General features: G+C 43.4%; 1 protein-coding gene across 2 annotated transcripts; it reads left to right on the top strand.

Moving 5' to 3' along the window:
• The first annotated feature begins 5,324 nt into the window (after window positions 1-5,324).
• RNF168 (ring finger protein 168) lies at window positions 5,325-14,550 on the top strand. Of its 2 annotated transcripts, none has more exons than XM_064457080.1 (8): window positions 5,325-5,484; window positions 6,180-6,341; window positions 6,703-7,046; window positions 7,943-8,019; window positions 9,680-9,856; window positions 10,538-10,662; window positions 10,945-11,032; window positions 11,700-14,550. In XM_064457080.1, the coding sequence occupies exons 3-8, from the start codon at window positions 6,746-6,748 to the stop codon at window positions 12,774-12,776; spliced, it is 1,845 nt and encodes a 614-aa protein (XP_064313150.1). In that variant the 5' UTR covers window positions 5,325-5,484; window positions 6,180-6,341; window positions 6,703-6,745; the 3' UTR covers window positions 12,777-14,550. The 2 variants fall into 2 exon arrangements, with proteins under 2 accessions (XP_064313150.1, XP_064313149.1); XM_064457079.1 differs by lacking the exon at window positions 6,180-6,341 and adding an exon at window positions 6,025-6,134 and having other exon boundaries at window positions 5,326-5,484.
• Window positions 14,551-20,894: the final 6,344 nt, after the last annotated feature.

The raw sequence follows: 20,894 nt of genomic DNA, 5'->3' as shown, positions 1-20,894 counted from the left end.
GCCCACTCTGGCTTTTTTTTCTTGTCTTCGTGTTCTCCAGGATGGCTAAAGCCAGCATCTCTCTGCGCTCCCTGAACGAGGTGTTAGACAGGTCATTGAAGGGTTGTGCTAGTGCTGTGCTAAGGGACAGGGAAGGAGGAGGGGTGCAGAGCTCTGGGGCAGGGGAGGGGAGACCAGACTGTCCGTTAGCGCAACAAACCTCTGCTTCCTTGGAAACTTTCATGGGTAACAGAGAGGACGTAAATATATGTTGTGTGTACATGGGAAGGGAGCGGTTCGTGAGCAATCTTGTGTTTCTCCTTTACTTGTTGGGGAGGGAAGGAGGCCAGAGCCGCACGCTGTCTGTTTTGTGAACGTCGCTCTGGCCAGCCTGCAAAGTGCTAGTCCTGGTGGTTTGCTGCAGGGCTTGCACAACTGCCCCATCAGCAAAGGCCTGTCACTGCATGGTGTGCTGCCTGGTGATTATGGGTAACAGGAGGTTTGGGGTCGTGCTCTGCTATGGTTGTAAATGGAAGATTTGGGATGAACTGAATTTGGGAAAATGCCTCAGAGTCTGGAGGGTTCAAAGATAGGAAGTAAGTGGTTATTAACAAAGCCAATCCCTGAGAACAGACTTTTCTTGTAAGTTTAAAGACAGAAAATCCCTGTGGCTGAGGAACTGGGATATAGGTGATGCTGATTCACCTTCCATTTTCAAACCCTGTACTCAGAAGAGGAAAGCTTGACCAACAGGTTCATTGGCTTCATGTAAAATAATCTGGCCCAAGCTGTCCCTGCTGGCAGCAGTCCCTGCGTTCAGCTGCAGCGCGACAGCCCAGTCGTTGGTTGACGGTGTCTCTGACCAGCTGCGCAGCCAACAATCATGGGATCAAATGCAAGCCATAAGCATTGCTCTTCAGGAAGAAGAGCTGAAAAAGGGTCTGAAATTCTCCACAGTTAGAGAGAGGTGAGACAGTGTTCCCTCTCAGTGGACTTTCACGTGTGACTTATCTTACGCAAATGGTATCAAGCTCCAGCTGACGGGCTTGGTAAGAGACTGCTCCTCCTCATGCCAAGATACTAACGTCATTCAGCAATGGCTTTATGACTCCTGATTCACACAATGGTAAGCACAAAAATAGATACTAGAGACCTGACAGAGAGAGAAACAGAAACATGGGAACCACTCCAGAAAGAAAAAGTGAAAATTAAGTCTGTGGGAAACTGATTGAAGAAGGGTGTGTCTAACTGGTACCATGAAGTGAGTGTACAGGAAGAGCTGCGGAGAAGTGTGGGGCTCTGCGTTGGCCTGGATAATAAAACGGATGTGACAGTTCTAAAGTAATGAAAAACATATTTCTGTAAATGCTTGAACAGTGGAAATAAGGTTATGAATACAACCATGCTTTCAGAAAAGTGGGAGTGCTAGATTTCAAATCTTCCAAGTCCAGTTCTGTGTGCTAACAAGAAGAGAGGAACTTTAAAAGCTTTCTGGTAAAGACTGGGGATGTGGTTTGTGCATGCACTAGTCAGACATTAGAGGTCACCCACTCAGTGGTAACTTAACTTACATTAAAGGAAAAAGTTTTTGGAGGTTGTGATTGAAATGAAAGCAGAAGGTTTAATCCATTCTTCCTCCTTTCATTCAGAACATGGATCAAGAGACAGCAGCACTGATTCTATCAGAATTTACAAAAAGCTGTAGAAGATTAGTTATGGAGATCGGTTGTACCATGGTGGTAACCGAACGGATATTTTTAGAACCAAAATTAACAAATGCTGAAATGTTTGCTTAAAAATACACAAGACTAATTTACAGATAATTTACAGAATATACCCCATATCAAAAAACTGCTGGAAAGATAGAACTAGTAAAATTCTAAAGCACTGGACTAAAGGCTGCTGAAAAACAACTCCAGCACTGACAGTAACGTTAATGATGAGATCTTTTATACATTTTACTATTATTTTTAGAGGAGAAAGCTTTCAAGAATGAGCCATTAGGAAGCTTATTTACTCTGATAAAAAGCTGCAACCAGGGAGCAATTCACGGGCAATTATCTCCCCCAGGACAGGACTCATGATCCACCCGGCAAACCTTGAAGAACATACTCATTTTCTGACAATTCCCCCCTCTGCTCTCAAAGAGTGCTTGCACCGTGTTATTCCTAAAACTTTTACCATCAGGGTTTCTGCACTGCCACATTGTATTATCCTATTTCACTGGTGTTCTTTGCTTGTGCAGCTATAGACATGAAGCGGATCTGAAACATTCACAGCAAATATCGACCCACCTCAGCGCAGCTTACACATATGCTCTCTTTGTGTTGACAGACTTGATCCCATTAAGACATATCAAGTCTTCCAATTCTTCAGAACTATCTGCATTTCTACATCAGGCAAGCTCAATTTTCCAATTAAAGTTCTATTTTAGTCCTAAAATTCTCATGGTGAGCATGCACACATAAATACATTCGAATGGGTGAAGCCCCCATGAAAGTCAACACAGGAATGATGTGCAACACGATGGATGATAACTAGGTGAAATCCCACATCTAGTAACAACTAGTTTCAATGCCCAGTCTCAAAATCTCTGCTGTGCCCTAGTAGGAGACAGGAGTCTCTGAGAAATAATCTTGTCGAAGCAAGAGAAGCCCTACCAAGTAAGGTCAGGGTGTGAGCAGCTTTCACAAGATCATATAGGAAGTCTCCCAGCCTCAGGAAACAACAGAAAATCGTTAAACACGGGTCTGCACAAGCTGCCAGACAAACAATGAATTAAGGTCAGGAAGACTTAGAAAAATATGCCACTGTTGATGCCTTTTTATTTCCTCCTTGTTCAGGTCCACTGCAGACAGTACCCAAAGCGGGAGAAGAGGAAGGCAGGTACAGGGGGAAGCTACTGTTGGCAAAGCACTGGCATTGTCCGTCCTCTTAAAACAACAGGCTTTAAAATACCATGGAGTAGGCGTGAAAGAAGGGAAAACTGTTGGGAAATTATTTAATCTGCTGTTTATACAATCTAAAGTTAACCTTTGTTTGTTTGGAGGGGGGTTTTGTGGGTTTTGGCTTGTTGGGTTTTTTTAATGCTATAGCTGAAAGCTACTGTGTATTTTGCCCGTATAAAAAAGTTTACCCAAAGAGAAACAAATAGGAACACACACAAAAAAAAAGGTAAAGGCCTTAATACAGTGTTTAGCACAGGAAGGTCACAACTCAAAATCCAATTCCATAAACATTAGCCTACTATAGTAATATTTGTAACAGAAGCAGCTGAGCAAACTGGGGATGAAGAAAGAAAAGCTAAAGGGGAAAAAAAAGGGTCTTGCCTGTAATAAAATTTAGCAATGGCGTGGTTTTAGTTTCACTGATACAGACTGAAGTTCTGCCAGTAAAATGTGAAAAAAAATCACAAAAGTCTGTAAGGAATAGCTGATGTTCTGTGAGTAAATCACTCGTCAAGTACATCATACCAAGATATTTGTTCAGTATTTAGGAAGGAACCCTGAATGGTTCATATTTTGAGAGCTTTGAGATCCTCAGGATTCTCAGGAGCACACCTTGATGTAAATCAGCTGAGGCAAACTTAAAGAAAATTGTCTTTATGCAAACCACCCCCCGAAGGACAGAAGCCCAGCATACCCTACTTCTCCAGTACAGAGCAGCAAATGGGTACAAAGCACAAGTATTTCCATTCCCTCATACTTTGTTCCTTAAACATAGTAAGTTCTTTTAAACCCAGCAGTTTTCTTAAGCAAAAGTGGAATGTAGTAGCTCAAACTCAAAACCTTGTCTTTAGGGTTATAATTTAAGAGTACAAAGATGCACCTTTCCTTTTGTTTTTTTGTTTGTTTTTTAAATAAGGAAAACCACAACATACTAAGTAATGAAAAAGCAGCTAATAATACCAGCCGCAAAGCAGTTTTCTTATTGCTGTTTCACTACAGTCTTCTTATCACACAGCTGTTCTGTGCAAGGAGAGTCCTGTAAGAGGGAAAACCAGAGCATGATGAGCTGATGGGAGAAGAGAAACATTGTGGGTGGCTTGTTTGTTAGTTACATTGTTTTTCATCTGAGGAAGAATAACAAGTTCTGCTCAATGTCAAATGGAAATGGTTCAGAAGATCATGATACCACAAGTAAAAGTACAAATCACCTCAAAATATATCAGAGAAAAAAAAACTGTGCCACTAACATTGATACAAATGGTTGGGACCTGCAGATGCATCTAAATCCAAGTCTTGCACCTGTGTTTAAAAGCTAAATGACCTCTGCAGCAGCGGGGGGCCAGAAAGACCTGGGCCGTGTCAAAAACAACTTAATTTCTAGTGGTATGTGTTCTCATACAGCTTGGGAGGAGCCTCAGAATGGGGTCTGGAGCTGTGCAAAGTGCAGCGTAAGCGTCACCCACTGTCACGGCAGAAAGCACCACTATTTATGCCCAAGTCCTTACGAAATGCCCTTGTTTTCCATCCCTCAGAGTAGAAACCAAGCTGCAGACCTTGGAGGCTCAGTTCATGGACCTGGACTCAAGCTTGCAGAAACTGGCGCAGAAGTTTGAGCTGCAGGCCGAGGCACTGGAGGAGATGAGCCAGGACCCCCCATGGATGTGGGTACCAGAGGAGGGGTGAGCACAAGGGAGGGATGGGTCAGGCCTCATCCTGCGCACAAGGTGACACTGGTGTGACTGCAGGTGCACTCCCAACACAGGGCCATGCAACTATATCGACACATTTACCTTTTCCAGGATTGCTATTTACTGCAGAAATGGGCAATGTGAGGAAAAAGTACAGTTCTTTTGATAGTTGTTTGTTTAAAAAACCAAACCAACCAGTCTGTGAGCTATTTATGTGGTTTATAACAGTCACGTTGCTTCCAGTATAGCAGGGACCTCAAGTCTGTTGGTATAATTCTGGCCTGCAGTAAGCAAAGGAAAAAAAAAAACCATCCCACTCATTAACACTACGATTACTTTCTCAGATAAAAATAAGGCCAGAAGATTCACATATTCAGCACCCAGGCCGGGCTTTGTTAATGCACATATCAGGCTTTCCATTTTTCACCTAAGAGCTTCTGGAACAGCTCTTGCTTTCCACACACGGGGAGAAACAAGCTCTAATCAGGCCGCCCTTCGGCAAGATCTATTTATGGCTGAAGCACTTGTTCAGGCGACAAAACTGCAGGACGGCGGGGATGTCCCCGGGGCTCGCCGCAGGCTTCAGGGGCTGGCTGAGGCGGACGAGTGCTGGGGCCCCAGCCCCAGGGCTCCTCCCTGAAGGTCTGTGTCTCCCAGCAGGCTCTGCTCGCAGGAGAAGGCGGAGGAGGAGGAGGAGCGGAAGGCCGGCCGGCGGGAGAGGCCCGTCAGCGCAGGGCGGGGCGGAGTGGAGCGGCCGGCGGGCGGGCGGGCGGCACTACGGCGACGGCCATTACGGGAGGCTGCGGCCCTGCCTGCCGCCGGGCCTGAGGAGGGCCGCTGCCGCCGCCCCAACGCGGAGCTCCAGCTTGGTGGGTGCTGACTCCTGGCTTTGACCGACCGGGGGTATGGGGGGCACGGCCGTGAGGGTGGAGCGGCGCCCCTGTGTGCTGGGCCCCGGTGGGGTGTGTGGGGGCTGCCTGCCCTCTCCTTCCCTCCCCACGGTGGCCGCGGGCTCACTAAGCGTTGTTGTTTCTGCCTGTATACAAACCGAGATTAGTCCAGAACAGGTACACGTAGACTTACGAGGTCTTTTTAACAAATCACCTGTGAAACCGGGTGTTTTATGATATCTAGCACACTTCTTTTTTTAAAAAATTAAAGGCTTAAAATTAAATGTTTTATCAGCAAAGGGAGAGCAGAAACAATAAAACCCAACTTAAAGTATATTTGTCTCCATGTCATGTTCCTGTGTGATTGAAACTACAGTATTCCTCTCAGAAGGTCCTCCTGTCTCTTGTGAAGCTGTCTGTTTTAAAGAAGCTTTTAAGAACTTTCTTCAGTTCCTGTAACTTAAAAAACTGTGTTTTTATCCTTTTTGCTGTATGTGTCTTTTATTTTCTGTTCCACAGTATTTCTGGGCCAAGTGGAAAAATGCTGTGAGGAAGGTTGATGATAGAAAGGCTGATGATCCCCCACCATTTTAAGCTGTACAAGAAGATCTGAAGTGTTGAATGCATTGGTTAGTTCTTTGCTTATGTTAACAAAAATTATTTTTACATTTTAGTCCCAGCTTAAGCAAATGAATGAATGAGGAAGAACCTCCCTCTCCTCTGATGCATAGGGATGTTGTATTTCACCTTGAGAACATGCTGGAACTGAGTCTGTACCAGAAGCAGCTTTTGAAGGATGTGTATATACTGAAAAATTGACTGAATGGAAGGTTCAGGTAACTGTGATAACACATCCATCAAACGTGAGCGTAGCTTCTTGCTAATAGAGAGTAAATGCTGGAAGAGCTCTCACCTTCTTTTCCCCCCTCTCCTTACTACCTCCTACCTATTCTCGAAGCACCTGTTAGAACTCACAGGAAACTGCAGTAGGAAAACCTGCCACAGTTTCTCCGTGACTTCTGGAAAGACCTGTGTCTTCCTCTGAAGGTCGGGAATCTGTCAGATCATGAGCAAAAGTAACCACTTAAGCAGACTTCTTATATCTGGTAATGCTTTCATAAAGTAGCTGTAAAACCGAGCATTTTCTCTTTTATATTCATTACAGGAAGTAAAACACACATTTCTTTTTGCTCTCAGGTGCTGATGTTGTACTAGTCTTGCTCCCCTGCTTTGAGCCAGCATGTCGAAGAAATCAGAGACTCAGCTTTCCTTGTCTGACTGCCTCTGCCAAATTTGCATGGAGATCTTTATAGAGCCTGTGACGCTGCCATGCAACCATACCCTCTGTAATTCTTGTTTCCAGCTGACCGTTGAAAAGGCCAGTCTTTGTTGCCCTTTTTGTCGGCGTCGAGTCTCTTCTTGGGCACGATATAATGCCCGCAGAAATACTCTTGTCAACTGGGAGCTCTGGGAAAAGATTCAGAAGAATTACCCGAAGGAGTGTGAGCGGAGGATTAATGGACAGGATTTGGAAGAGGAAAGTAAGTAAAATGTCACTTGTCCTGGGATGTCTCTGCTTTACCAAAGTAATTACTGTTGGTGGACTTTAGATGTTGTGAAATAAGAAACTGCCTAGACAGGCTGTGTTACTGCTAGAAAAGGCATTGTCGGAGCTCTCCTGTGAAAGGGGCTCGGAAGGCAAATGGCCACGTGTGCCTTTTTCGTTTGTAGTACAGAGGGTAAGTTAGATTGTCTGATCATTTCAGTAGATATTTGTTCATGCATTTTGTGCAAAGAGTTGGTGTACAGCCTCCTATCCTTGCAAAGGCAGTAATTCATTACTGGTACAACTTCAGCTGAGAAATCTGTAAGTGGAGTGTTCGCATGTGCGTGTGTTTATCACTGTCAAGTAAGTGAGCGGTTAAAAGTTTTTCAACTCTTAGATGCTGTTAATTAGTTTGGTTAGAAATTCCAGGGCTTCAGTCTGTGCAGGAGTTTCTGAGCCTAAAATTGTGGTGTCAGAGAAAAGGAAGTGAAATCTGATTAACTCTTTTTTAAGAAAGATTTTGGGTTTTCTTATGGTGTAAGCTCTGTTGGGGGAGGCTAATTGGTAGGTTGGCTCTAAGACATGTTGTTCCACTTCTAGTATTATAAAGTCTTTTTTAATCACAAAAAGCAAAAGATGTCAGCATACTTACTTGCTCTATATACTGCGCCTGGAAAACACTGACTGTTCTTGCCACCCTGTAACACAGTGCGGCTTTTTAATTTTGTTCCTTTGTAACACCAAGTGCTTTTTTTTTTTTGACAGCACTTGATTTAAGTCAAATCATTCCTGTGACAATGTATGGAAGCTATCTTTTGTTAAAATCTTTCATTGTGGATTGTCATGATCTTGCTTTGTTGCGCTCTCCTTTTTTTCCTTCCTCTTATTTAGTCTGTGTCCCTCATCCGCAACACCAGCTGAGCAAGCCTGGGGAACTGAGGCAGGAATATGAAGCAGAGATTAGCAAGGTAAGTCTAGAAAGAGTTAAAAGCATAAATTCTTTGTATCTAGTTATTTTAATTGTTCACACAAACAGCTGTAATGTTATTTAATGAAAAAGAGACATACTTAAAAAGGCATTGCTGCTGAAAGAACACACTGGTCATTCCTGAAGCATGAATTAAATTTTTATCCTTTATGGAAGAGGAGACACTTCCTTGTGTTCGACATGAGGTGACATCTCTGAAATTTTCTTGTGCTAGTTTATCTATACATCCTACCTCACCCTCTCAACTGGTCCAGTAACATAAGCTGTCTTGTTGCCCATGCAAGTAGGTGTGCTGCACAGGCTAGGAAACACGTAGGGGTGCAGATGCGGCAGAACACCTGGGCAGGTCTCTTAGTTGATACCTCATATTTCCCAAAACTCTGCAGAAGAGTTCTTTCAGGGTTAGAGCGTCACCCTTTCACTCTCTGCATGCCTGCCCAGGCACACTAAAATGGCTTTCCTAGGTCCTCAGATGCACGTAAAGTATTTTGGACCAGCAAATGTAAAAATCTGGAGTTTTGGCTTTGGTCTTGTACTTGCCTTCTTGATTTCCCTCCGTAAGTAACATACCACAATTAGATGAACTTGGGTAATGAATGTACCGCATTTTGTTTCCTATTTGCTCACTCCCTGTGTTACCTGTGTTCCTTTGAAAATCAAAGTATTTTTAAGAAATTTTAATGTTTGTTTGAGGATCTGAAGGATCCTTCTTCCTCCAATTCAGACACAGTAGTAAGAATTATAATTGGAAGTAGTGTCAGAATGCTCCTTTCCCTGACAGCCCTATTGCTGGTTGTTTCAAGAGCTGGGGGAGTATGTGAAACAGAGGAGTGTGGGATTCTCTTTAATGGTGGTTATGGGATAAGATTGGCTGGCAGCAATAGTACTGATGGTTAATGGAGATGGTGCCGGTGAAATACGTAGTGATGTCTGGTGCCAATTAGAAGTCATCAATACATGAGTAGAAACAAACTCAGACTTAGCATAGCTTGTGTGGTATTACAGCTTGGCACTCTAGCAAATTTCCAAATTCCATTACCCAGAGCTTTGTTCGTTCCTGAATTACTTTGCTGTCCTTGTGGAGTCACTGATAAGTGGTTTACCCAGAGTGGATGTCTGCCATAAAGAAGGCAGATTTAAAGTCCTTGGCCTGCTGCTTTGAGTGTTTTATGTTTCAAGAGAGTGGAGGGACTCAGAAAGCAGATGTGCTGTCTTTCAGGCGTCTTGTGCTAATATTATTGCAATAATATAATCAGGTTGAGCAAACGCTGTGATCTACCTGACCTTATAAAGAATCTTAATTCAAATTCTTCTGTGGTCCATGTATTTGGAGATCTTAGTTTTTGTTACTGACATTTTCAAAGGTGAGTAAATTAATTTTAACCTTGCATGCTAGCACAGTTAATGGCACAGTCTCACAGAAATTAAAAGGTAGGTTACTGTTATCAAACAGAAGACTATACACAGAAACAGTTTGATTCTTACATCTTTGGAGAGTTGTGTAGTTAAATGCTGGCTTTGAAGTTTGCATGGTGTCTTTGTGAATAGTCAATCATTCACATTTAAGAAGCATCAGCTGGGAGGTTCTGGTGTAAAATGTAATCCTGTAGTAGTAACCTTTAAAAAAACCTCTTTTTTAGGTAGAGGCAGAAAGGCGAGCACATGAGCAAGAGGAAAACAAGGCAAGTGAGGAATACATTCAACGGCTTCTAGCAGAAGAGGAGGAGGAACACAGATTGGCAGAAGAGAGACGGAGGGAGATGGAGGAACAGCTGAAGCAAGATGAAGAGTTGGCCTGGCAGCTGAATAACAGTCTGGTGAGTTAGGATCAAGGGAGACTGTAGAAAACGTTGATATAGTGCAAGCACCTTAGTCTTTTCGGAGCAGAAGTTAAAATTTTTAATAATTTAAAATTATTTTATTGGTAGTTGAAAAACTGTTGTCAGCCCCCAGTACTTTAGGTCCTTGAATGACCATTAACTTCTGAAAAACCAGTGGGAGGGTGAAATACCCTAAACATTTCTACCTGTGTAATATGCACCTGAAATGTGTGCTGGATGTTTTCATTGTTGAAACATTAAAACATTGGTTTTCTTCTGAATACTTCTTTTTTTCCCCATGATTTTAAAAATACTTCTTTGGAAGAAATTGATGTCTGTGGCCTGTACGGAAGGAAAGGAACGTATGATGAAAGTTTACCTTATGTTTTTGGTTTTGTTTGTTTTGGGGGTTTGGTTGTTTGTTTTTTGCTACCTGATAATAGGCCTAATGATGAAACCTGTGTACTTATTTGAGCAAAACCTCTTGTCCCTTAATGGCAGGTACGGGAAAGTGTACAGAACGCGCAATGTTTCTTATTCCATAAATACCCATCTCTTACAGTTCTATAATTCTTTGGACAAAAGTAACTAATTCTGCAGCAGAAAAAAAGTAGCGCTCTGGGTTTTCTCCAGTTTGTGTTTTGTTTTATATAATGCTGTTTTTACTTGTCATCTAAGAACAATGATTCCAAAGGACATGTGTTCAGCAGCCCTTCACCAGCAGGCAGCCTCTCATCTGAAACATCCCCAGCTACTTTGTGCAAAGTGAAGTTCAAAGCAAGCAGCTTTGGAGACATTCAGAAGTAAGTAATTCAAGTTTTTTTTCTTCAATTATTGGTCTGTTTCTTGGTATAGTGTCCCTCTGCTCTGTTCGCTTCCTTGGAATCCTGTAGTCCAACTTCCGTGGATAATCTGGAGCAAATATAAACTGTTGAATGTTAAAACATCTCCTCTTAGGATAATATGCACTTCTCTTGTTTTTCTTTGTCAGAATGAACCTGAAGATCTTGACTAATGCAAAGGACAGACAATTCAGGGGAAGAAAAAAATTTTTTAAAGTATACTTTTTTCCCCCCCCTTTTAAGGTATCTGTCTCCAAAGCTTCATCACACATTGGGATCAGCCACCTTCTCTAGAACAACAGAAGGAGGCAGGAGTGACTCCGGCCCTGCAGTAAGTAGAATAATTTTGTTATAAACCTCTGTAATTACAGGTTATTTTCCCCTTGCCTGTAGGACTGTCAATCCTATATTCCTGTTGCATATCAGTGCTGGGCAATTTATCTTGCCCTTTTTGAACTACCTTCAGTATTCATGATTCCCCAAAGTGGAAAGGGAAGAAACCATGCTTGGCAGTCCACAAATGCACACCTATGGCTTACTTCGATAGTTACCTTATGTAGCCTTACAAGTACCTTACCTAGATGTCTTCAGCAAGCTCTGGGTTGCAACCAATGCTGTATAAAACTAAAACGATGGTTCTGGAGCTCACTGGAGGAGGTTGCACTCCGACTGCCCTTACGTACGTCTGTCTGTCCCACCTTTCCTGTGAGGCTGTTAAAGATGATGAGCAGGCTAATACCTCAAACAGTTGATTTGAGTCGTTGATAAGAGGAGAATGCTGCAGTTGTGTTTTCAGTCCTTTAGCTAGGCTTCTGTAAGTTTTAAAAAATATTTTAATTATTATTAAACAATTATGTATTTTTTAAAGAGAAGAATTGAAATTAATATACCAGAGTAGTTATGAGCAGTGCAGCTATGAGAAGTGAGACTTGCATTTTATTAATACCCATTGGTTTTTGATAAATTTACTTTATTGGTGGTTTCTCCCTTTTCTTCAGGAGTCCAGCAGCAATGAAGGCAGCAGTTCTGTATGGCAAGATGAGCAAGAGGAAATGCCAACACTGTCTCCGCAACTGACCATGGATCAGGGTGCGATTAAAGATTCCAGTGCTAAGGATTCATTTTTGGAATCATGCATGAACTACTTCAGTGCCTCAGCTTCAGGGGAAACAGCTGTTGCCAAGCAGGAAAAAACACCAGGACCAAAGTGTCTAGGAGACAAAGTTCCAGATGCGCTTTGTGAAATTGCAAAAGAGGAAGTGTCTAGAACAGTTCTTTGTAGCTCCCAAGGAGGAGTTGATGGAATCGAGTCAGACAGTGTCAGTTTAATACATGTAGAAAGCATAAACCTTGAAAACTCTGCTGAAACTTGTACCTGTATTCAGTCAGCAACAAATTATGTGATGTCTGACAGCAAAAGCGTAATATATGATCTCACGGAGGTAGCTGGACACTCAGGTGAAGAGAAACCAGAGAGACTGCAGAACACTAAGGAGACTCCAAAAAGAAAGTTGCTGGAGCCACCAGCTGAAGCAGTGATTGACTTTTGCGTGCTTGATAAGAAGAGAAGAACTTTTTCGGAAAGTTTAGAGGACCAAGGGGAGCAGTTAAATGATTTTAACTTGCAATTGCAGAAGGCCGTTGAGCAGGATTTCTATGAAAGGCGTATGCAAGAGGAGCAGGACAGGCTTCTGGCTCTGCAGCTGCAAAAGCAGATCAACAAGGAGGAAAGGACACTTAATCGACAAAAGGGCTCTCCAGATGAGTATCTTCTTCGTGCCAAGCCACCTCAGTCTGTGAAAGACTCTTCTGGTAGAAAGGGAAGTTCTAAGATGGCAAAAGACTCAAAGGTGCCAAAAAAACAGGCTGAAACAAATCACCGCAAGAGTCGGAAAGGTTCTTGCAATGAAAATTGGCAGTCCCCTACCAGAGTCCGAATGAAATCGCCCGGCATCAAGGGAGGAAAAGTGTTGAATTGCGTGGTTAATACCAGTGACACAAATGATGTTTATTCACTATCTAAAAATAAGCAAAAGACGATCCTTCAGATGTTTAAAAGCTCTGTCATGGAGTAGATTAACAGAACCACAGACACATGGTGGAATGAGAATTAAAACCATGGTAATGCTTTGTCCTGTGTTAAGCAAAGCTTCCTGTAACAACTTTAAAACTGTTTGGGTTTGAGGGGGATTGCTTTGAGTCGCAAAGTTGTGTATTGTTAGAAGTTTTAATAATGGATGCCCCCAGACTTCAAAAAATGTTACTGATCTTTCTTGACTACAGCTTATTTTCTACCACTTGAATTTACATAATCTTGAATGTGAATACTGCTAGTGTTTAAAGCCAAAAACAACTGATGGCCTTATCTTAGAATGAGAATTCAGGGCCCTTTTTGGAAAGGATGCACATTCCACAGAGGAAACAAGTGAAAAAATGGGTCTGTATTTCCAGTTGTCTGCCAGCTGCAACGTTGATGCTTTACTTGACACAACCAGTGCTCTGTTAGCCTAAAGTCCAGTAAAGTGCTTTAGTTTATTTGTTGAATTGCTTTGTTTGCATGACAGTTAACAACAGTATAACCAGACAGCCAGTCTTGCAGACACACTCTTTCCCTCTCATATACTGACTCCTTTCTTAGACACAGAGGGAAAAAACAGGTCATTCTCCCACTGCCAGAGCCAAGGATCTTTCACAGATGCCAATAGTATAAGTGGTGGTGGGCTTGTATATGCTTCTGTTCAAAGGTCACTTCTGCGATCTGACTCTCACTGTTAGGAAAAAGATACTTTTGTTGTCTTACTGCTAGCGTTCCGCAGCTTTTCTTGTATGATAGTATTACCTGTATTTAGTGCTATTTAATTTTCATACTCAAACTGGTTTGAGTCTGATCAAAACCACATAATATTAGAAAAATAGTTCAGAAGACAGTTATGTTGCAGAAAGTTAAACCAAAAAGGGGGAAAAGCGACTGAAAACTGGCGTTGTCAGTAATGACATAACCATAATTAAAGATTCACATAACAGCCATGCCTGGCGGTAACCATTCCCGCTCCCATTTTTAGAGGGACTAACAAATATTGTCTTCCAGTTGGGTTTAAAACTAGCATCATTCAAAAGAATTACAATTTAGGTATATGGGAAGGCTGAGGCCTGTAGGAAGTTGAGGCTGGTGAAGAGTTGATTAGTTGCTAGCTGGTTTCATAATAGCAATAGATAAAGCAATCTTTTGGCTTTTCTCTTCTTGTAACGAGATACTTTTCTGCTGTACATGTTTGAAAGGGAACAAAGCAGCAATCTGTTGCTGAAGTGCGTGTGCTAATCACCAAAGCTTGCAAATTATTTAAATGAGTACTTTTGAACCTCACTGATGATTTATAGTCTTTAACTTGGTTCTGAGAAATTTATAACAAAATACTTCAAAGTGGTATCTTCTGATGTTTGAAGTTAAAAAAAATCAGTTTGAATTTTATTGAAAACATGAACAGCACACCAAGCCAAAAATGGGAATTGGTTTTTTTGCTTTACCTGCGTGTTTCTATTAAGGTGGGCTTCTCATAAATAAATGATCTATTCTAAGACTTCTTGAGAAAGTTGCAACAGGTGACCAGTTGCAAATCATTCTGTTCCTCTTGCTGCTCACCCATTTTGCTGGAAGCTGTCCTTCAATATAGATCTGTTTCTGTTTAATCCTTACCATTGTCTGGGTTATTTTCTGTCTTACCCAGGCAGTTTAGTATAATCCTTAATTAATTAATTAAGGCAGAGGTATTGACTGTTTTCATGATCATGACACTTGGCCATTCCAGTCATGATAAGCATGTAGGAAATAAACTCTCCATTTTCAAAACAGATGAGAGAAAGAGTGGGGTTTTTGTTGGGTTTTTTTTTGTTTTTAAGTCTATTTAGCATCATTTTACAATGGATTTCTTAAGTCTGATGTTTATTTTTAACTTGCTTGAAAGATGGGTCTTGCTTTGGCATGGAGCTCCTCCTTCCAAAATCGTGTAGAGATACTTGGTGAAGTATCACATTTGATAGATGCTTGGTGAAAAAGGAAGGGAAGAATGTGTGGTCATACAGGTATATATCCAGATAAACACTAAGGAGCTACAAAAATGAAGCCATAAATTAAATATATATCCCCCAACAGCCTTAACCTTCATTAATCTACTGCTGTCATTGTTTTGGGGCTAGCTCCATCCCTGTAGCAGGCTGACACTAAGTAACATCCACTTAGTCATAAGATAAGAGGCATTTTGTTTAAAAAAACACAGTATGAGAACTCTGATTAAGCAGGATCATGCAGCCTAGCTGAGTATACCTCAGCAACATAGAATAAGCTGCTGTAACAGGTCACTGCTAATGACAGGGTTCCTATGCTTATGCCAGCTTTGGCACTTAGGGACTCTCCATGATCTAATTCCAGATGTTAAAATGGTAGGGGAAACAGAGTGGGCACAGGTCAAGGGAGAAGGAGAATTTCCCTTTCGGGCAGCAATGCACCATGTGTAACTAGCTCAGCTGCACACAAAGCCATGTCCCAGTATATGAGATTGCTGCATTTGATACCAGTTTCATTCCCTTTTCCTCCACAAGCTGTTTTGTGGATTCTTTCTTGTTCCCATTTAATGTGTTGGTTATATGGAAGAGAGACATAAGCTTTATGAAATGCACTCAACTAATCCCAGTTAGAGGTTCAAAAAGGTGAGGGGAGTTTTTTGCATCTTACTTCAGTCTCACACAGACTTAGTTCCTTGCCATCAATAGTAAAGCCTGCTGCTGTGATTCCACTGAAAATAAATACAAAAATTACAGAAATTAGCCATTTCAAAGGTCTAAATAGTACAGAAGAGTATTTTGGGGTGTGTGTGTATATATGGGAGGGTTTAAAGTATTTGGGGTTATTTGCATTTTTCCAACTTACTGGATCTTGTTCTTAGTGTAAGAATGACCTTTCACATATGAATCTTTTTTTTTAACAATGGAAAAAAGGCAAGAGCAAAAAGTCAATCATTAGCTACAACCAAACTTTACAACCTATACCAGAAGGCCATTCCAGCAGCTTCATCCAAGCCGGGGAGCTGCAAGCCCTCAGGTCCCAAAGGTGATCACATTCCTTACTGCGTGTGTGGCATAATGTTCCTTACCAGGCACCTCTTCAGCCTGTCCCTTCATATTTTTCTTGTTGGAGGGTGGAATTTGGCCACTGCTGAGTGCATTTTGGTTGCACCAGCGTGCTGTTCCCATTACTGCAATCTGGGTACTTTGAAGCAGGTAAAATCAGCTTTGACTGGTTTAATGGTGTTCGTGAAACAAGAGCCTGTACTTAGGCTGTTTGAGCTGGTGTAACAGTTCACTGCTGCTCAAAAGGGTGAGCTTGCCTTCTGCCCTCAGCTAGCTTTAGTGGATTATTTGTCCCCTTTGTGAACAAGTTCAGCTCATCCAACTGCCAGGAAAGAAAACAAGTACCAAAAAACCCAAATACTTTGACAGGCTTGGTTGCTCCCCTGAGAGCTAAAGCTGGTGTGGGGATGGGAGGTAGGGAGAGAAGCAAGAGAGGGAACAAATCCACCTGTTTTCATGGCAGCAAGTTTTTAAATTGTCTTAGACTTCTAAGGAATCCTCTCCTTTATGTGGTACTTGCTTTGGTTGACGCTTGTTAATGAGTCAACCAAACGGAGCTCAAAGGCACTCCAGCCTCCTCCAGCCACACGCAATGCTATGTTGTAAATCAACTGAAAGTAGTAAAATGTTCCTTTTCTATGGTCGCAATTTCTACAGGCAGCATAGGGATCAAAAACACCTGGCGTGCTTGTTGTTGAGGCCATTTCTCTTCTGACTTCAAAGAACTGATCACAAAATTATCCCGATGGCAAGGGCTGCCCTTTAATGAGCTCCCTTGACAGGAGCAGCTACTCCATTTCTTGTCCACCTTGGGTCCTACCTCCTCCCTTGCAGCACCCGTGCCCCTGTACAGGCTTCCACATGAGGGCAAAGGCCTGCCACACCTCCTGCTTTCACGGAGGCATCTGTGATCAGGTAAATCTGTGCAGAAGCCCTGGCCTCATGTTGCAAGCATTTTGGTATCACCGCTAAGGCCCCTCCCTGCTCCTTGAGTCCCATGATGATATCTAGAGAAATTAATTAGAGAGCTGGGCAATCACCAACTGCATGAAGTTTAACAAGGGCAAGTGCCAGATTTTACATCCAGAGCACGGCAACCCTGTATGTACGTACAGGCTGGGGAATGAGAGGCTGGAGAGCAGCTCTGCAGAGCAGGACCTGGGGGTGCTGGTTGTTGGCAAGTTGCACATAGAATCACAGAATCACAGGTTGGAAGGGACCTCAGGGATCATCTAGTCCAATCTTTCTGGGAAGAGCAAAGTCTAGACAAGGTGGCCCAGCACCCTGTCCACATGACTCGTAAAGTTGTCCAACGTGGCTGAGCCAACCACTTCCCTGGGGAGATTATTCCAATGGTTGACTGAACTCACTGTGAAAAATTTTCCTCTGGTGTCCAATTGGAATCTCCCCAAGAGCAACTTGTGCCCATTCCCCCTTGTCCTCTCCATGGGACTCTGTGTAAAAAGGGAGTCTCCATCTTCTTTGTAGCTGCCCCTTAAATACTGGTACATGGTGATGAGATCCCCTCTGAGCCTCCTTTTCTCAAGGCTGAACAAACCCAGTTCTCCCAGCCTATCCTCATATGGCAGCTTCCCAGTCCTTTGATCATCTTGGTGGCCCTTCTCTGGACCCCTTCCAGCCTGTCCACATCATTTTTGTATAGTGGGGACCAGAACTGTACACAGTACTCCAGGACCCCCAGGTCCCTTTCCACAGAGCTGCTCTCCAGCCAGGTGGATCCCAGAATGTGCTGCACTCCCGGATTATGTTTTCCCAGGTGCATGACCTTACACTTCTCCTTGTTGAAATTCATAAGGTTCTTGCTGGCCCACTCTTCCAGCCTATCCAGGTCTTCCTGCAAAGCAGCTCTCCCTTCTGGAGTGTCTACTTCCCCACTCAACCTGGTGTCATCAGCAAACTTCATCAGGCTACACTTGATGCCGTTATCCAGATCACTTATAAGGATATTGAATAATGTTGGGCCCAATATTGATCCCTGGGGGACTCCACTAGTGACAGGTTGCCACTTGGAAAAGGAGCTATTTACCACCACCCTTTGCGTGCAGCCTGTCAGCCAGTTCCCCACCCACTGCACAGACCACTTGTCTAGGCCATAACGCATGAGTTTCTCCAGGAGGCTGTGGGGGACTGTATCAAAGGCCTCGGAGAAGTCCAGGTAGACATTGTCCACCGCCTGCCCCATGTCAGCCAGGCAAGTCACTTTGTCATAGAAGGCCACTTTGTCAAGCATGATCTGCCTTTAGTGAAGCCACGTTGGCTTTTCCCAATCATGTGCTGCATTTGACTTGTGATGGCCCCCAGGAGGATTCATAACATAACTTTCCCAGGGATTGAAGTAAGGCTGATGGGCCTATAGTTACCTGGATCCTCCCTTGAGTCTTTCTTGTAGATAGGAGTAACATTTGCCTTCCTCCAGTCCTCTGGGACATCCCCCTTTCTCCATGGCTTCTCGAAGATTATGGAGAGTGGCCTTGCAATGACATCAGCCAGCTCTCTCAACACCCTTGGGTGGATGTCGTCAGGGCCCATTGATTTGTAAGGGTCAAGCTCCTGTAGCAATTCATAAACTAACTCTTCCTTCACTGATGGTGGGTCGGTGTTTGGATCAATCAGCAATTTTGTGCCCAAAGCCTGGGACCCAACAGTGTTGGTAAAGACAGAGGTGAAGAAGGTGTTGAGGACCTCTGCCTTTTCTGCATCGTTGGTGATTGACTCTCCTTTTCCGTTTAACAGTGGGCCTATGTTTTCCTTCTTTTTCTGCTTATGGTTGACATGTCTGAAGAAACCTTTCTTTTAAATTTTCATGTTTACAGCCAGTTTCAGTTCAAACTGGGCTTTTGCTTTTCTAACTGCATCTCTGCACACTCTGGCTATGTAGTTCTTGGCGGATAATCCTCCACTTCTCCATCTCTGGTGTGCTTCCCTTTTAGATTTGAGTAGACCCAGGAGGTCATGGTTGAGCCATGGGGGCCTCTTGCTCTGCTTACTTCCCTTTCCTTTGTAGGGGATAAATTGGCTTTGTGCTTCCAATAGAAAGTTCTTGAAGAATTCCCAGCACTCACTAGCTCCTTTGTCTTCCATGGAAGCCTCCCACGGAATCCCTCCCAACTGAGCTCTGAGTGAACTGAAGTTTGCTCTTCTAAAATCCAGAACCCTTGTCTTAGAGCTGACTTTCAGCACACTCAGCAGGATCACGAACTCCACAATATCCTGGTCACTGCAGCCAAGGCTATCACTAACTGAGATATTACAAAGCATGCTTTCTCAGTTTGTGAATAGCAAGTCCAAGCAGTGCCTCCTTCCTGGTTGGCACATCTAATATTTGTATCAGGAAACAGTCCTCTCTACATTCCAGGAACTTGGTGGATGACATGCAAGCTGCCGTATTGTTCTTCCAGCAGATATCTGAGTAGTTGAAGTCACCCATCAGGACCAGGTTCTGTTGGCCAGAAGCTTGCTTTAGTGCCCCAAATATCGCTTCGTCAGCTTCGTCGTCGTGGTTAGGAGGTCAAGAGCAAATGCCCACTGTGAGGTCCTGCTTGGAGATGACCCCTTTGACTTTAATCCAGAGACACTCAATAGAGCAGTTGCAATCACCATAGTTGACTTGAATACATTCAAGGTGTTCCTTGATGTAGAGTGCAACTCCTCCACCTCTTCTACCTTGCCTGTCCTTACGAAAGAGCCTGTAACCATCCATTTTATATATATATATATATATATATATATATATATATATATATATATATATATATATAACCCCAGTTATTTGAGTTGTCCCACCATGTTTCTGTTACTCTTATGATGTCATACCCTTCTGAGTGGGCACAGAGCTCCAGTTCCTCCTGTTTGTTACCTAGACTGTGTGTATTTGTATACATACACTTGAGGTGATTACTCTTCTGTTTCACCTCTTGGGAGACAGCTAATGAACCTTTATTACCACACTGCTTGGCCTGACTTACTCCCCCATTGGACGTGCTGGTGTGAGCATTTTTGCAGCAGATCCCACCCACCAAGTCCTTCAGTTTAATGCCCGCCTCACCAAGTTAGCCAGCCTACTCCTGAAGATTCCCTTACCCCTTTTAGACAGATGTATTCCATTCCTCCCTAGCATGTTGTCATCATTAAAGAACACCCCATTGTCATAAAAGCCAAACCCGTCACAGTGGCACCGGCCACGTAGCCAGGAGTTGATATACATTATGCACCTGTTTCTGGCTGCTCCCTTCCCTCGAACTGGCAAAATGGAAGAGAAGATCACCTGGGCACCAACGTTTTCCACTTGCTCCCCCAGGGCTCGAAAGTCTTCCTTGATTTTACCCAGGTTACGGCTCTCAGTGTCGTTCATGCCTACGTGAAATAGTAAAAGTGGATAGTAGTCTGTTTTCCTGATGAGTTGTGTCACCCTCTTGGCAATGTCTCTGACCTTGGCTCCTGGAAGGCAGCATACCTCTTGTGACTCCCTGTCAGGTTGGCAGATGGGTCCCTCAGTACCCTTCAACAGAGAGTCACCCACCACGATCACTCGTTGCTTCTTTTTATGATGTCCACTGTATGTTACTGGTACAGTTTCCCTTTACGGGGGACTTTGCAGACCTTGCTCATGGGTGCCCTCGGTCGTTAAGGCTTCATATCTGTTTCTGACTGGGATGTTGGAGGGTACAGGCTGATGTGGAATCCTGCTCCTGTGAGTCACCAGGGTCCACAGTACCTCATTCTCGGCGGTGTCTGCCACAGGAACATGACTTTGAAGCCACCTCTCTATCTCTGCCTCCGCTCCTCTAATACTGCGCAGCCTCTTAACTGTTTCCTGCAGTTCAGCCACCTGACGCAACAGGTCATCAACCTGTGCACACCTCGTGCAGGTACCTACCTTATTGTCAGGGGAGGGGTTTGGGCAATTGCCACAACCCACTGCCTGTACTGATGTGTCCTTTCTTACCAGACCTGTCTGGGTGGATGCGTCTGACATCTCAGGGGCTTTTGCTGAACAAACAGTGGTTTTAGCTATGAGGCGAGTGCCCACCATTTCGCCCGAGACCAAA

This window comes from Phalacrocorax carbo, chromosome 7 (genome assembly GCF_963921805.1).
Source record: "Phalacrocorax carbo chromosome 7, bPhaCar2.1, whole genome shotgun sequence".
In the NCBI taxonomy this organism is placed as follows: Eukaryota; Metazoa; Chordata; class Aves; order Suliformes; family Phalacrocoracidae; genus Phalacrocorax; species Phalacrocorax carbo.
Note: the sequence above shows the minus strand (reverse complement) of the source record. Positions and strands in the feature narration are given on the sequence as shown.